Below are 18,091 nucleotides of genomic sequence, written 5' to 3'. Positions count from 1 at the left end.
ACTGGTAGATACACAAATTCTACGTACAGTATTAACAGCAACAAAACATTTTTCGTAATTGAAGAGATTAATTGACATTAAAGCAAAATTCACCCCAGGGGCTGTTACTGAGGAGATACAGAGTAGTTTCCTCCCCTTTTTAGAGCTGATACCAAGCCCTAAACCAGGCAGCTTTTGGAATTAGCGTGCAGTTAGCTGCATTTTTCCACTGACATACAGTCATTGTAGTCTCATTCGGTCCACAGCGACGTCACTCCCGAAGAGAAGACAGGCTGCTGTTGCTAACACAAACACAGGCAGTTTTGCCTAAGAATCAGACGGCCAGGCATCCAAAAGGGACAAGTGTCAGAGGAAGCCACAAAATTCGAATTTTGCATCACAAGACATCAAGCCAGGAAAATCCCTGAATCACTTCTCAGTAGATGAACATAATGCAACAATCCATGGTATAGGTTACATTTTTCTTCTTTAAGCAAAGCAAACGAACAAAAACCCCACAACAAAAGGGCTTTATAAAGTGTAATGCAATCAGACAAAAATCAGAATAAAGTTTTGCATTTTATCCCCAGCTCCATTCTCTTTCCCCCCAGCCACCAGCTTCCGTATTTATTTTGCTTAAAATCCGGAATACATGCTATCTTTTCCCGACTTGAATTAGGACAGATATTCCCTGGACGTAACCACCACTGGTGAATTCACTGTAAAAATACCCAAATTAGAGAAGGGTACATTCCCATAGGCGTCCCCCACCTATTTTTTTCTGACAGACTAAATGCCCAGTGCCATTTCTGTTCCTATCATACACCCAACTCAAGTTGACAGGACACAAGGATATACTTGTATTTGCTAACTTTGGCAGCCTAAAGATTATGGAAAATTCATGAGTACATACAGACGGATTTCTGACTGGTAAATGTTGCGTTGTGGAAACTCAAACTGGTGAAACATAGTACTACTCTCAAAAACTAATTGAAAAAGACAGAAATCAGTGGTGGAATTAAAATTATATACAGTATATAAACACATGCTCTAGCAGTACATTTTTGTAGGATGCTGCAACCTCAAGATGTGTCTCCACTCTGCCAGAGCAGAGCCCAAACCTGAACTTCGTCCTTTCATGCACAGATATGAGAGAGCCCGTCTATTTAACTCTTTAGACAAAGAAAAACATCTCAGATAGGTGAAGTCCTCTCAGCTGTAACAGTCAAAGCTGAACCCAGTCTTTCACAACCTGGAGTAGCAGAGTAAATAATGGGCTATGAATTATTCCCACTCGGTTCTTTTTTTTTCCTATTCTTTTCTCAGTCTTTGAATTTAAAAGACCTCAGTCCTGTCCTGATGTAGGCTAAATTAATGTTGAAGACAGGTTCAGCAGAATGGAAAAAACTATTTTCCACCCAATGCTGGTATGAAATATAATCTTCAGGATGCCAGCTGGATTAGCTACTGCCTCTGTTTTTCAACAGCGAGAAGGATGCTTTAGAAATTGGAGAAAGGTGGACAGAAGGAAGGTTAAAATGAAACGTGGTCAGTAGGACTTCACTGTGATGTACAAGGCATTTCAGTTCCCTGCAGAAACCGCTATGCCCCGACAGCTGATTTCAAGGGGACAGTTACAAAACAGAAGTGGAGTGTGTCTGTTTAACTTACTTCATACAGCTCTATAGTGTATCACTTCCTCACGCTCAAGCTCACTCCAGTTAGCAAAATTCTGCAGTGCAGATTCATAAAGAAAGTTTAATTACAAAAAATCCCCCAACCCTACAGCAACAAGCTGACTATCATTATTCATTTTCATGTGTGTCATGCTTGAAAAAGCTTTGCATATTTTAAAAAGCTATGGATCAACTAAACCTGTCAAAATCCAATCGCTGTATACTTCAGACTTCTACATTTCAGTAAATCAGCACAGCTTTTATAGGTCCATAAAACTCTGACTCATCTCCTTCAGACTTTTTTTTTTCTTCTCCTCAATTTGTTCTCATTACCAGCTGAAGTTAATGAGGAGGCATTAAAGAATGATTTGCAGAGAGATTTGATTTCTGCTTATAGCAGCCACAAAAATCAAACACTCTTCCTCCTCACCACCAAGTAATCTGTAATTTGTAATTTGGTTGGTTAGTATTATACCAAAAATTCTCACCTTCCTCCTCTCACACATACATACACACATTTCTCCTCCATCTCAAGAGAAATGCCACCTACGTAAACAGAATCACAGAATCATTTAGGTTGGAAAAGACCTTTAAGATCACGGAGTCCAACCGTTAACCCAGCACTGCCAAGTCCACCACTAATCCACGTCACCACGTGCCAGCTCTTCGAAACACCCCCAGGGATGGTGACTCCACCGCTTCCCTGGGCAGCCTGTTCCAATGCTTCACGTCCCTTTTGGTGAAGACATCTTTCCTATATCCAATCTAACCCTCCCCTGGCACAACTTGAGGCCATTTCCTCTTGTCCTGTCACTGTTACTTGGGAGAAGAGACCAACCCCACCTCGCTACAGCCTCCTTCGGATGCAAGGAATGCAAGAAAGTCCATATCTCTCCGAGAGCCAAAGTTATCATTCCCAATAGTAGTTGTCACAGTTCCTACAAAAAAGCCCTATTGTTTTAATTGCGTTTCATGTATTTTCAGCATGCTAAATTTGATTTCTAAGCTTCCCGCACTCCTACAGCCTTCCTTGTACCTGTGTACTGCCTGCACAAGCATCGCTGCTGCTGTAACCAGTTGTTAAAGGTCTACAACGTGTCTTCAGTTGGAACGTCGCTCTTTACTTTAAGCAAGCGCTTCCACACCTCGATTTTAGGCTGAATTTGTCAAATGCTGAATGCAATTTTCTTTCAAGACAGGTTGCACCACAACGGGCAACTGATAAGTCACAGCTTTAAATTCTTCGAATTCTTTAAAAAGAAGAATGATTTATACTTAAAGAGGGATATGATAATGGTGCAAGTGACTGAGATTAAATACTTGAGAACAGAGGGGATAGCTTCTAAATGAAGATTTGTAACAAATCCCTCCCATACTTCCAATCTAAGACAATAACCTCAAAAGAAGAGCATCTCAAATCTCAGTAGGCACATCAAAAATGTATGTCTGCATTACCATCCACTGTTTTCATTAAAATCTGCTTACCCTCTTTTAATATTGGCATCTGGTAATTGCAGAACAAGATAAGCACACTACAACTCAGTCCTGAAAAAGTGACATTGTAAGCCTCCTACAAAAAGGGAGTGTGGCAGCTATATGGAGATTTTAACTGCCAACAAAGTGGGAATCAGTTGTTGCTACTTACTTGGTGGGTAAGGTACTGCTGTTCTACCATCCTTCCCCACAGGGCGTTCCTCAGACCCTACTGCGGGCATTTTTGATGACCGAAGAGCTGGTGATGCAGCCTAAAAGCAGAATAATCAATACCATATTAAAAAATATACAAAACATTAGAAGTCATAAGCTATTCAAAATTCTGAAAACTCTCTGAATGAGATTTCACAAGCAAGCAAAGTGTATTTTCTACTCTCTCATCCACTTCCCCCCAAGGAGTCTGGCTTGCTTTTTCCTCTCCTTCAACACTAAAACAAAACAAACCTCTGAAATGCCTCCCTGTCTGTACGAGCCCCCCCACGTATCGACACCTATAAGGATACGCATCTACACACACACAGAATATACTGAAAACGTTATCACAAATACAGAGCTTGAAGCTAAAGTGACTGCTCCACTTGCTTCTGTGTTTGGATTACTCTGAGATGATAACGAGAACATGACACAGAGTAAGAATGCCATAAACAGACCGCCACAGGGGACAGCTCAACACATGCAAGTTTTAAGCCAGGAACCTGCTTTAGCAGCAGGGCTCGACTAGATGATCTCCAGAGGTGCCTTCCAACCCCTGCCACTCCGTGATTCTGTCCAGGCTGACTTCAAAGAAAAAGGTGGGTTGTTTTTTTTTTTGCATTTTGACGGAACAGCTGTCTAGCGGCTTTGCATATTACCTGCAACATCCTCAGCGCAGGTTGTGTGGAACCACAGAACAGGGAGAAGTGGTAAATAAACTGGTGTACTTGAAAAGTACCGCCAAGACCCAGACACCAGACTTTTAAATGCTCTTATCTACTATCAGTCAGTTTAGGATCACCTGTACCATTATGGCTATACTAGATTAAACTTAAAAATAGTAATTACTTATATCTTTGCCTTCCCACATGTCTTGATTTTTTTTCTTGCTAATTTATGGAAATCTGCGTTTCCTTTTGTATTTCCTAATATTCAGCAACTGTTCCTCTTTGCACTGAAATAAACTGCTTGTAGGAATAGCAAGAAACACACTTCAGAGAATTAGTGAATTCATTTTTCTTTGGGCAGCTTCTCAGACAAGGTAAAAGAACAAATCACCAGTCAATGAAACTAGGATCTTCTCCCTAACTCTCAAGCAAACACAAAATAGTGACAAAAGCTAAGGACAAGAAACTAGATGTAATGCATTTATAAAGCAGCTATATTGCTCTACCTGTGGAAGCATTCTTACAGCCTGTCTGTGCAATGCCTACGTCAGCCAGGTCCTGTACACAGGTTCCCCTCGTGACAGAAAAACCGTCAGACAGCAAAAGCTTTGATGTTACCTAAGTGATCTCCTTGTATTCCTGAATTACACACAGTGATGATTTCTCTCTTTGATGGATCTCCTGAAAGGACAGCTCTCTTTGCCAGCAATTCTTCCTATTAAAATCCAAGCCTGCCTACCTGGAACCTCTCTCTCCTATCTGTTAGGGATAATGGCTCCCCACTAGGATTTCATCCTCCTTTTTTTTGGCCAAAGTTTAAGTCTACAGAGCACTCAGTCCTACAAAGACTTACACCAAGCTCATCTTCATCTGAATTATCAAAGATATTATCTAGATCATGAAGCGATGGAGCCAGATCCGTCACCTGTGTGAGGCTACCAGAGCCTACTCGGCTTGCAGCATTGTCTTGCCGGGTATCTATCAAAAAGAAGGGGGAAAACCACAGGGAAAGTGAGAGCAAAGTTAGGAAACACAAAATCGCCTTTTTTCAATTTTACTTCTCGCTCTAAACAAGGGACAAGCAAGGATCACTGAGGGCCCTTTTCTGTGATGTAGCCTAGAAATGGCTTTGCAGCCAAGTTTTAAGCGAGCACCGAAGGTCAATCGGGAAAGAATGAAAGTAGCTACTGCTCAACTTTAATATTCTAAAAAAAAATAATAATCAAATAATTACGTTATCATAAAAAGGACAAGCAGAATCAAGATTTTCCATCTCAGGAGCTGTCTATAGCTCTCATGCTACAGTAAAACACCTAGTATTTAATTTTTCCTTTCAGATTTTATTTCACAGCTTTGAGTATTTTTGCTTTACAGAGCTAATTCAAGAGCTTTTACTCACCAGTCTTAGGAGCGGAACTGAAAATAGACATGGCATCTTTTCCATCAGGAACTGGCGTAGAGTGACCTGTTGCAGGGATCTCCTTGGTACCAATTCCATCTTCTGACTATACAGAAAATCCAAAAGTGTTGAATGGACATTAATTTAAGCTATGGGAGAACAACTACTTTCCTATGTCAAGCCCAACTCAGGGCTCTAGATTAAATGCTCTGAGGAGAAAAAAAAAAAGTCTAAGAAGGCAAAAGAACACAGCTGAGCTGTGGATTTACACGTTACCTTGTTCTTTTTCAAAGCATCTTTCTCAGCCCCAAGTTTGCATTTTTTATTGCCAGTGAAGCTGTACTTTATGTCACCATCTTCGAAAGTGTAAGGATCACTAGTGTCTCCCAAGCCTTCTCCAGGTTGTTGTATTAGCGGCAAGGGGTCAAGATAGTTCAGGGTCTGCACTGGTTTCTGCTCTTCCAAAATTTTGAACCGTTTATTAGGTTGTGCTAAGAGCCTGAAAGTAAAAAGAAACAGGCAAATGAAGCCATCATGAAACAAGACAAACACACCTTTTTCAGCAAAAGAAAAATAACAGCTCTTAAGATCCACAGCTGTCACACACAAATACAGCCCGTGTCTCACCCCCTCCTCCTTGGTCTAGCAGAAATACGTTTCTTCCCTCACATAAAGGATGCATTTGCCTACATTTATTATTAAACACCTCACTGTACTAAGAACTACTTTGGGGCAATGAAAAAAGAATTAATCTTGTCACTGTGTAAATCAAAACACTTTGAAGTACACGTAACCTTTTCAGCCCAGCGACCTCCATTGTCATCACCAAAATCAATGTTGTCATAACTCAGAAATTCTTCCTCAATTAATTTTAGCTTATACAATTTCATTAACTACTCTCTTCGGTACGTTTTTTCTACGCATTGTCAGAACGCAGAAGTAATTTTTAGTCCAGCACAAAATCAATTCGAATTCTCATGCTAAAGTTAAAAATAATTAACTCACTAAATATCCAGATCTAAAAAAACAAAGGGACAACTAAAAATTCCTTAAAATGTAGGTAGTTCACGTTCTTCACTGAGGAAGGCACTGTATGCTAACTGTAGTTTTTCTCAAGTAACATTTACAAGAGATTAACATTTGCTTTTTTCTGTCTACAGACCAGAGAGCCCGTTAGGGTTTTCAGTTGCAATCCTTGGGAGACCAAAGTTAATAGGAAAGCTTCTACCCATTTCGAAGATCCGACAGTGGTTTTACAAAAGAGGAGTGTTATTCCACAATAAAGTATCAGCTACTACTTACAGGAAGTGTGTTACAGTGCAATTTTAAACCCATGCAACTGGACAAACCACACTGAAGAGCCTCTACAGTGCCATAAACAGAATTTCACTCAAAACCAAGCATTTCTGTAGCTGAAAGGCTGCGTAACTAAACACAGATTTTCTTTTTTTAAATGATCAAAAGACTTAAGCTTAATACAACTCTGACATTTGCTCAAATTACGGTGATATAGGTTACAACAAGATTTATCAGGTTTTATAATGTCCAACAGAAAGCCAGATATGAAAAAGTAAGGCATACTACAAGAACATGTTTCTATTTAAGTATTCAATGTTATCTCCAGCATATATCATCTTTGATGTTACAGTGAAGCCTTCTACTTGTTTTAGTTTCAGCTGAAAACAGAGTTTGGTCATGCTTATAACTTAGTAAAAGCACCACTCGGATCAGTTGGCACCCCCACCTTTTCAGTGCAGTGCTGTCCGAGTTTATCTCCATCTTGGCATCGTATCTCTCACAGGGAAGATCTGGCGGCCTGAACTCTGGATCATCACTCGATGGGACACTATAGGTCCTCCACATATCTAGTGACTCACTGTTCTGAATTATCCCACAGTATAATGCTGTCTCGCTGACCTCTGCCATCAGAGGTAACCTCTGTCCAACAAGGACTGTCCTATCATCTAAGCTGGGCAACGGCTGAAGCTCCAGCCCGCTGCCATAGAGTGCTGGGTTCACAGGTACAGAAGGTGGGTCCAGATTCTCCGCTTCCTGACCTCTCGGCTGGGGGCTGAGTGTGGGAGGCAGAGGGGAAGTAGGGGAATGGGGTGAATCCATAGGATTCAGATTAATTTGCTTGCTTGGGTTTCTAGCAGGTATAGATAGCGGCTTCTCGTATTTTCTGGAGTTAGGGACTTCTAAAGAGGGCTCCATTCCTGCTAATCCCAGTTTCTGCCCTGACGTGTCCTGCTCCATGCATAGCTCTTCAGTCACAGAGGGCCGATGGTGAAATGGCATCATAGGCCTTTTTTGGAGTTTGTCTCCTTTTTCCTGTCTCTCTGTCGTTTTGTGCTTTGAAGAGGCGGGAGGTGGCAATGATGAAGACGACGACGTTCCCACGCTGAATCCTGGCTGATTTATCGTTGGGGGACGGCTGGAGCCAGCAGCACAACGCTGTTTGAAAACCTTGTGCCTGTAAACAGAGGCAGAAACAAGTCACAGCATGTTTTACAGAGTTATCTGATCTAATGGGGAAAAAAAAAAACAAACCCAACCCAAAACAAAACCCCAAAGAGCAGCGCTGAGAAATTTGGTCTGTTCCTGATCTTTTAACCAATTCTGGAATGGTCACATGATCTGGATCAGGTCGTTCCAGCCAGCTCGGCTGCAGTTTCTCTGCCCTATAAAATGGAAAATGACAGTCTCCAGAAAACAGCATTCAAAGGAAAGATCTAATGTTTATAAAAGCTTAGTACTGCTCAGATGGAGGGTAATATAAGAAGGAAAAAAATAATAAAAAAAAAAAAAAATCAATTTGTGTCCAGTATCTTTGAGGCTGGGAAGAACAGCACTGAATTTCAGCATTCCGGGTACTGCTGAACAGTATTTTCATCATACAGCTGATGGTCCCCAAGGATGTTACAACAGGGACCTCTAGCTCTGTCCATATTTTTATCGGCCTTTTTTGTTGTTTCGGGTTTTTTGTTTAGTTGTTTGTTTGGGTTTTTTTAAGCTAAGCAGAAAATGAAAGACGTATTGTGCTCAATATTTATACCTGCTTAAAGTTAAGTACCATTCCAAAATACATCACTCCATCTCTATTTTTGTTTATAAACAACAGTATCCAGGGCAGCAACACAACATTTCAAAACACATAATACGCTTTGTGAGTAAAAAGCTAAACTACATAATCGCAAGTGAAGTGGACTACTAGATTGAAGAAAAACGGTTCTGTTTTTATGACTTAGCTATGAAAACATCCAAGTTTTATAACACACAGCGGCTGCCAAATGGTGCAAACACAACTCCTTGTATTTGCCACATCTTTTTCCTGTAACCACCCATGCTGGGTGGTATTGTCCTGGCTTTCTTTGTGGGCTTTGCCGTTATCAGGACATGTTGCAAATTCTCTGCCGCAGCAGATGGTCTTTAGCTGCAATCACCCATAATGTGGAGCTAATGCCCTAGTAACTGAAGATTTGCCTTAAGCATGTTCTTGTAACATTTCATTGACTTAATTCTCCATCATTCACCGTATTTTAACTGACCGCAGAAAATTATTTTAGACATCCCGTTCCTCAGCACACAAAGCCGGGTCTACAGAAGATTGAGTTTGATGCCGAGGACCAGACAACCCTTTCAGACTCCGTATTTAAGACCATATCTTGGCATTTATACACTACATCGAATGGGCACAGTAATGACTAAAACAGCAGCTATATAACAGTAGCTGTCCAGTTTCTGCAGGCACACAGAACATTTTTATTGCTGTTTGAAACTGCCTTCATTTTAAGGGTAGTGTTTTAATTTCCCAGTTGCTGTGTTTACTAACTCCAGCACGATGTAGTTACCATTGGAGGTGTTAAGAGACAGCACGAAATTGCAAATACAGCGGGACCTATCCATAGAACCAGCTTTCCCTTGTCCTCTCCTGATTCCCCATGCTTTCCAGGCAAAGCTGGACCTCAGTTTTCCACAGGAAACACTTGCCATCCTGAAAAAACATTTTTCTGTTCTGCATTCTCGAGTACACACATACAAGCAACATGTAATTGGGGGTAAAGAGCAAGGCTGCAGAGGAGCAACACTTTCACTTCGGATACAGCCCAGAGTCTCCAGGTTGAACACCCTGTCCTCCGTATGATGCAGAATTCCTCCACATCCCTTTATCTTCTAAATGCACAAAGAAGAACTGGCTACAGGAGAAGTCAGACACAAAAGGTACAAGGACACAATCTTGCTTCGTTCAATTTTGGACAATGGAAATTTCTACTCAACGACCCTTTGGAGATTGTGAGAACACCACATTCCTAAATTTCTCTCTGCAGCCGAGTCTATACAGAAAGCTCTGCAGAGGCTGCTGTGGCAGGTAATACATTTAAGGGTTTGGTTAGACAATATATTCATCTGACTATCAACAGCAGCATTATTCTTCAGTTTGCCTCACTGTTAAAAGAAAAATAAGGAAGAAAAACCAGCTATGCCTCGAACAGACGAAAAGCAGAGCATCACTTCAGCCACACCACTGGCTGTTGTGTTGACTATTATTTTGGCAAAGACCTATATTGCAGCTGGGGAGGGGCGGGGGCAGGCTGGGGGGGGGGGGGGGGGGGGGAATACCAAAGGGGTTAGCATAGCACAATCAGCGTTTTTGTTTGACCACACAAATGCCATTTACATCTGTGCATACTTAAGGAGTAACTTCTTCAGGTCATAAAAACATCTTTATCAATCTTTTCATTAGGCGTGACCTTAGGAATTAAAAATTTCAGTAGAAGCAGTTTCACAGGACTATTTCACTGGAAACTGTGGGGTGTTTTCTAGCCCTGTAACATCTCTCTGATGATTTTAAGAATGATCAAGCAGAATTGGTGGTGCTGGTTTGCCTTTCCTGAGCGAGTAGTACTGGAAGTTTAAGCATTCAACAAAGATAATTTAATAAACTCTTGAAGTGTTCGTGTGAGCAAGCTGTGATCTCTTTTTGATCAGCTGACAGTGTGTGACCACGCTGCAAAGGTTTTATAATCCCTTGGGTGTTTTCCGGTGTCCGATGAGTCACGGCAGGTTGACTAGGGGCAGACGGAGTAAAGTGATTCTTAGGGATATTTTTGCTTTTCCTCTGAACAGACACGGTAGCACTATCCCTCATTCAGGATGCTCTGAAACTTAGGCAGCTTCTGCCCCTCTTCATCATCAGTCTTACCACTCCATACACATCTCTGAAAAGCCTGAAGGATGAGTTCATTATGAATGAGAAATGTGAGTGATTCTAGCCCCCTTCTCTCATCTAGGATCATTTTTCCACTCAAGTTGACTACTGCAAGTGACAAATACGAGATACATATTAATCACCTGAATATGACTGATGACCACAGTTTTGATATTCAAGTTGCCTCTTCTCTCAGCTAAAACATAACTCCCTTTCGTAAGGGTACCTCTGTCTGAATTAAACAGGGCTCTTCCAATGACAAATGCTTACACTCTTCAAAGCTCACCTGGAACAAGAACAACTGACTCTTTGGACTGGATCCACAAAATCCCAAGAAACAGTATTGTTAGGAACTTCCTCTTCCAAATTTGCAGCTGTAATTTGATTCCTCCTGAAGAAGAGAAAATTATTTTAGTAGTTATCACCTTCCGTAAAACAAAATTTGAAAAACGCATGTGCATAAATTTACATACGTTCTCCTCAAATAAATTACTTCCTTCTACTTCACCTTTGAAATAGAATTCTGTATTTAACAGTAGTTCCCTCTACCTCTCCTTAAAACCTATAGTTCGTGTTACGTGGCAGGATGGTACCAGCTCTGTATCAGCTAGCTCTGCCTGGGGTTTGAGCAAGGAGCAAGCAATTTAAACTGAATCTGGAAATTCTTCTGACATAGCCAATGAGGAAATTGCATGGAAATAGTGAAAAATAAAGATTTCAGGGCACACCATGCCATGAACATACTTTAAATCTCCAGTAATAAAGGCCTGTGATACTAACAACATGAATTTACCATATTCTTGACAATTGGAATTTTAGTCAATACACATAGCGTAATGCTTTACTAATCTTACCCTTAGAGTTCTAAATATCAAATATACACTATTTGTTCTTCAGTCATCCAACTTTCAGTCTAGTAACCACAACTGGAGCCAGAAACTGCAATCAATAAATCTGAAAGCATCTAGCTGAAGGCACATATTATAGATTTGCAACCTCTAAGACTGTCACAATTAAGATACACGACTGCAAATACATTGTTAAGTGTTAGGAGTATTCAGCTGAACACAGTAACAAATTTTCTTTGATAATGCTGTTCAGCATCATTAGCTTTGATTAGTGGTAAAAGAATTCTGTGAGGAAGAACATTATCTAAGGCAAAACTATTACAATTTTAACTATATATTACACGTTACTAATAAACAAAACCACCAGGGCTGCTGCCTTACTTGGACTGTGACCTGTTGAGAATGCATTCCTTCCAGACACGGTGAACCATATGATTGTGAAATTTTGGAGTAATCTTGCCAGATTTCTTTGGACTGTGGACACTGACTGTCCCCTCCTGTACAGCTGAATGGCTGACATTGCTCTGAGAGCATCCACTTTCTCCTGTAACATAAATCAAGCAGTGATGTTATGGCAGTTCTTAATATTCACATTTGACACTTTTTCCTGAAGAGGCTTTCCCTCTTATAAGGCTGCTGACTACACAGATGTTCAAAGCGACATTATGGAAGACTGACTAAACCACATTTCAAAGCAACACTTGCCTTTGGGGTAAAACAGTTGGCACCAGGTCATACCAGGTACAGGTGCAATACAGTCATGCGAGTACCTCACGTGAGGTAACACACTCTGCTGCTTAAATGGCAGCAGCTTAGATAGACCCTGCAGCTTTGTATCAGATCACTAAGAAATAGTGCAGATAGAGTTTTTTTCACAGTTATCCTGGATGTTGAACTTGAATTTACAGAATCTTTGGTAAGTTGCTTTAAAGACTAAATTTATTAGAATGCTGATGGCTCTAAAAGCATTTATCAAGAAAACCGTTAATTTATGTAGACTATTTCAAAGCAAGAATCAGCTCTTTATACTCTAGATAAAACCCCATTGAAGAAGTGAATGGATTAGTGTGATGCTATTTCATTATAACATGCTTGAATTTAAGCAGTGGAATCAAAACTTGCTTTGATAAAATCTTCCCGTTGGTATGTAGACCACTGCAGAAATTGTTCCACTGGTCATCATTAGTGTATGCTATTAACACAGTATGTGAGGGTCTCGATTATCTCTTTGACGACAAATGAAGAGATTACTCTGACATGTTAATAGCCTGAAAACTCTGATTTACGTTCTGCACTTCATTTCTTTCTGTCTGCGATGCCGAAACCTTACCAGCTATCGTGTAAGCAGACGTTTCTTCTTCTACTACGAAATCTGGTTTTGTTTTAGATCAACTGAAAGCTACCACCGTCATCTTTACAAACACAAGCTACAACAGTAGAGGGAGCTTTAGGCTCACTTGGCCTCGCAACTGAGTAACACTACTCTGTGCTCTGGATGGAAAAGTAAGTAAGGATTTGCCGCATTTTAACAAGGTCAAATCAGTGTACGGAACACTTTGTCCTTCTGCCTGACGCAATTTAAGAAGCCTTAAGAACGAAACGCTGCAAGGATTCACTGCTATACATCACTGCATCTAACAAGGTAATTCTGCTGATTTCTATTAGGTGACTTTCAAAATATAACTTTTAAAATTGTGCACAAGCTGCCTAACCCCATATCTTCTTTGATTCTTCATGTTTATCCATTTTTTCCTCCAGTTAGACCTTCCCTGAGTCTCTTTTTGTAAGGGATTCTAATTAAATTAAAAGAGAAAAAAGAAAAAAAAAGAAAAAAGAAAAATAGAGGCAGTCAAAACCATAAATCCCTAGACATACTGAGGCTTGTGGCTCAAAGAATTTATTTCACTGGCTTTCAAACGTTATACAACATTGTGAACTTGACAGATGACCAAAAAAACCAGGCTGAAACTTCAGAATCAGCACATCTCCTCCTTGGGGTGGGGTGGGAGGAATGGGTGTACATAAACGTCACATGTGTCAATAGCAAGACAGTTACAACTGCCAGGAAAAAAAAAAGTATGATGGAAAGGGAAGGATAGGAGGTATGAGAGGAGAATCGAGTAGCTACCAGAGCTTTCAAATTACATTTGAGCGATTAATTATTGTTTTCCAAAATTCTGTAATGTTTTTGTACTATACAGCACAGCAATACATGACAGAACTTTGCAGCAGGCAAAACCATTTTGTTCTCATACACTGACACTAATTTATATCCATGAAAATCACAGACAAAATACTGGACCGCACACAAATAACTATGCCATATAACAGTATAAGTACTGGAGGACAGAGCCTGCCACTCGCCAGGGGTCACTTCACGACCCCTGCGGTGCAGTCTGTTTCTACACGTGAAACATGCTATTCCCTAGTTCTGGTAGCAATTTGTTTCATCACATATTTTAGACAGAATCATGGAAAACATGGCTGAAATGAGACCTGAAGAGATCATCTTAGTCCATCCCCTACTTCAAAGCTGGATCAACATATTTGACTAACATGTTCTTTAAAAACAAACATGCCCCTGCCCTCAACAAAACCCCAACAACCCACCCACCTCTCTGCTAATGGAAATCCTGTAGCTTCCCACCAGCCAATTTATTGTAACACTACATTATCCCTCCTCCGAGAAATTTTTTCCTCATGTTTAACCTAGTTCTGCTTTGCTCCAGTTTAGGGTCATTACATATTGGTTGCAGAGAGAAGATCATTCTTTTTGTCCTTTTATGTCTCTGAAGACTGTTACACCATCTCGCCTTCAAATTTCTCTTCTCTAGACTAAACAACCTCAATTCTTTCCATAATTTCCTGTAAGTCCTGTTTGCAAAATCTATAATCATTCTCACTGCACTCTTCTGGACTCCATCCAATTTGTCCACATCTTTAAGCGTTCAAAACTGGACATCGTACCACAACCGCATTTTTACTGGTATGGGGCAGAACTGAAGTATTATTCATGTGCCTCAGACTAATCCAGTTTATTATCCCATTTACTGATTCTGAACTGCATGACATGTTTTTCCAATCAATTTCTCCAATTTTTCAAGGTCTTTTAAAATGCTGTATGATATAATATAAAGGAATCCTTTCATGGCTCACTGGAGAGGCACCCCTCTGACAGAATTTTATGTTGCCCTCAAACAATAGCAGAGATAAACAGAAACTGTGACTGCCAGATTGGACAGTATGAACACCTTTTAGACATTAATAGTTTATAAATTTCCTAAAACAGAATGTCCTTATGATGTTGTACAAGTTTAACAGTGATCGGAAAAATCTAGAAATACAATAGCACATTAAGATATGCATCAATACAACAGAGATTGTTATTTATAAGTTGATTGTCTCGCTTCAGTTAATTACTAATAAGCTTTTTGCTCATTTTAACTATCAGTTGCCTTGAAAACTACTATTTGAAGTGCATTTACATCTCCCATTCTGTATTATTAGCGGTAAATACTAAATACTTTGATTGTCTTCATCTACAGGCACTGTTCGTGGACAAGTAAATCCAGACCAGTACTTCCACGGCAACGGAGCCAATGACAATTGGTTTTCTTCGGCTTTGCATCGAGCCTCTTGATGCGACAGAACCATCTAACAAAGGCTAAGCTAGTTTGGTAGCTCCTTAGACCCCAGTGAGGGTATAACAAGGATTCTTTATCCCCATCTGGCTGCACAAGAACTTGTAGGAACTTCCTGTCTTCAACACTTCTACTGCTCTCTGAAATTTGGTGAGTTCAAAAAAAGCACAAGTCCAAGCAGAAGAAGGTTGCCCAGCGGTGAGTGGTCTCTAATGATTTTGCTAATGTGACTCGAGTCAGAGAAACTTCTGTGAACTGAAAACTTAATTCCAAGTAACAGTCATTTACAAAGCCTAAAACATGCCAGTACTTGTGAAATTATTATTAATGAAGATTACAAAGAGAGGCTGAGAAAGCTGGAGGAGGAATCTCATCAATGTACACAAACACTTGACAGGGAGAATAGAGAGGATATAACCAGAGGTATCCAGCGAAAGGAGAAGTGATGGGCACAAACTGAAATACAGGAAACTCCATTTAAGCATAAGAAAGAACTTTTTACTGTGAAGGTGGTCAGCCATGGAGATGGGTTGCCCAGAAACATTGTGGAGTCTGTCCTTGGAGACGTTCAAATCTGACTGGACAATGTCCTGTACAACCTGCTCTACGTGACCCCGCTTTGGGCAGAAGGGCTGGGTAACAATCTCCGGAGGTCCTTCCAACCCCAACTATCTTGTAATTCTCTCAGTAACTGGCAAGTCTGTAAAGAGCCAGTTCAGAAGACAATCTACATGGCGGGGGGCAGTTGTAAACATGCCTGCAAAACAGTGTCGGGGGGATGGGGTGGAATGTCTTTTTTCTGTATCAGATATTTTCCTTTTTTTTTTTTTTTATTATCTCAGAAGTTTCCACTCAAACAGATGTTTGACTCCTCTGTTCCTTAGTTCTTGAATTTGCTACAGCATAACCACACTGACAGCAACTAATCTTAAAGTCTTGTCTGTATTCCAGATGATGACAGGATATAGATATTTATTTTCATTTCTGAGGAGCAACAGGTTATACATATTCATTTCAACGAAGCAAGATATTAAGGATCTAGTACACTACACAGCAAGCATTTGGATGGCTTCTGAGATTAGAACTCCTAGGGATCCAAATACCTGAAAGGGGCACATTCTGTCCAGACAAAACACGTAACTCACTTGCAAACATTACTCAGTAATCCATTTGCTGTCTGCATACGACGCAGGGCTACGTCAGACCTCATTTGGGAAGCCCAGCTCCTTCTTACCAGTTCCAGAGACTTGTGCATTTCTTTTGAATGGCCCTTAATTAAAATCCAACTGTGCTGGGCAAAAAGAATAGCTAGCATTTGCAGATTTTTATTACACCAACATGAATGCTTACTTAAGTGCTGTGTTTCTAGCTCTTTACAAGAAGAGCTACATACCGTTGTACATTCACTGTTCTCTTGTACCACAGTGAACCGACACCCTCCTCCCATCTCAACACAAGAAAACCAACACTTCGTAAACACCGGCAAAATCTGCCTAAACCACTGTCAGGATCTAGTCTCTCAGGATTTGCACTACTGCACAAAGATAACGCAGTTACAGAAAATGGAGCTAAACAGAATTCATGAAGGGTTTTTTTTTTTTAAGATGTGTTGCCTTCAGGGGTGTTTAAAGCACGGGCTTTCCTTACCACAGACCTACAGAGAAAGTCCTCTCCTAACTTTCAGTCTATTGCCTGTCTTTAATCTGCTATTGTTCACATACTCATCCTCACTTACTACGAGCCATGCAAAAATGAAAGACTGACTCCAGCCTCCGAAGTTTATTGCTTACCCGTAACAGCCTGCTCTGGAGAAGTGGGTGGAGTGAGTGGCATCCCACAGGTACTAGCAGGATCTTTCACGCTTCCAAGGCCCTGCTGTCCCACATTTATATGGCCTCCAGTATTGGCAGCATTCTGTGACATGGGGATGTCACTCTGGGAGATGAGAACAAAGGCTGAAGGATACACCATCCTTACACCACCTACAAAGAAATGCAAAACCAAAAGTCTTAAACATACCTGATAATGCTTGGCAGCCCTAGCTACCTAAACTTGTTTTCAATGTCAATTAGATAAAACTTATTATCCAAAATATAAAGAGCCAAGGAATTTCACATACTAATATACACCTAGCCCTCTATAACCACTGCAGAGCTGAAACAAGTAGCTTGATACTGTGAATAATAGCATGTGGGATACAGGGAGTACAGAAGCTTGAGGCAAGATAACTAGTCAGATGTTCCAGCGTCAAGAGAGCTACAAGAGAAGATAGGAAAATTATAAGGGCTGTTTCTCATTAATTAGATTTTTTTTTTTTTTAAATCACGTGGAGAAAAATAATCCCTCAGGCAGAATACGGCAACTTACCAACAATGACTTCAACTGCCACAGGGAAATCACAGTTGTCATAGCCCAGCTCTTCTTCCTCTTTCATGCCTTCTTTTTTCTTCAGCACCATGGGGTAAAAATACTGCCATTCCTCCATCAATTTACGAGTTGCTGGGTCTGACATCTTATACGACTGGCCCGTGAGTGTGCCATTTAAACCATAGGGACTCACCAACACTGCAAAGTAAGAAACAACAGCCCCTGCGTATACTTCAACCACGTATCAGCCAGACCCTGCCTCTCTAGCTTGAGTTGCTGTCCCATTCGCACGCTGATTTAAGCATCTGTCTTCAGGGGAAAGCGACTTCAAAATGAGGTGGGGGTGTGAAGTTAAAGCTACGTTACACTGCACTAGCTTCTTGTACAGCCATCCTTATTGAGCTGCAACGGACCTTTGCAGCTCAGTTTAATAATTTCCACAATGAACTAGTCTAAGCCCACTGCAGCAGCACTCGCTATGGCAAAGGGATGACCATACATGGAAGCAATAGAGGACAGACATTCAACAATAGGGTTTTTACCAAGAACATATGGTACTAAAGACTTCTCAGCATTAAAAAGGATACAGAGAACAAAACATGCAGAAGACTACAGTCA

General features: G+C 40.6%; 1 protein-coding gene across 1 annotated transcript in view; it reads right to left on the bottom strand.

Annotated features, from left to right (window-relative positions):
- The window catches only part of MED13L (mediator complex subunit 13L), a 197,910-nt gene that overhangs the window by 36,029 nt on the left and 143,790 nt on the right, over positions 1-18,091 (bottom strand). The window contains exons 6-14 of the mRNA XM_086474057.1: positions 17,474-17,671; positions 16,897-17,088; positions 11,847-12,009; positions 10,904-11,008; positions 7,153-7,881; positions 5,685-5,907; positions 5,409-5,514; positions 4,863-4,987; positions 3,301-3,400 (exon numbers count right to left, since the gene is read on the bottom strand). Of these exons, the coding sequence (XP_086330183.1) occupies positions 3,301-3,400; positions 4,863-4,987; positions 5,409-5,514; positions 5,685-5,907; positions 7,153-7,881; positions 10,904-11,008; positions 11,847-12,009; positions 16,897-17,088; positions 17,474-17,671 (1,941 nt within the window). The remainder of the gene's footprint in view (positions 1-3,300; positions 3,401-4,862; positions 4,988-5,408; positions 5,515-5,684; positions 5,908-7,152; positions 7,882-10,903; positions 11,009-11,846; positions 12,010-16,896; positions 17,089-17,473; positions 17,672-18,091) is intronic.

The sequence above is a fragment of the Leptosomus discolor genome, chromosome 16 (genome assembly GCF_034619465.1).
Source record: "Leptosomus discolor isolate bLepDis1 chromosome 16, bLepDis1.hap2, whole genome shotgun sequence".
Classification (NCBI taxonomy): domain Eukaryota; kingdom Metazoa; phylum Chordata; class Aves; order Leptosomiformes; family Leptosomidae; genus Leptosomus; species Leptosomus discolor.
Note: the sequence above shows the minus strand (reverse complement) of the source record. Positions and strands in the feature narration are given on the sequence as shown.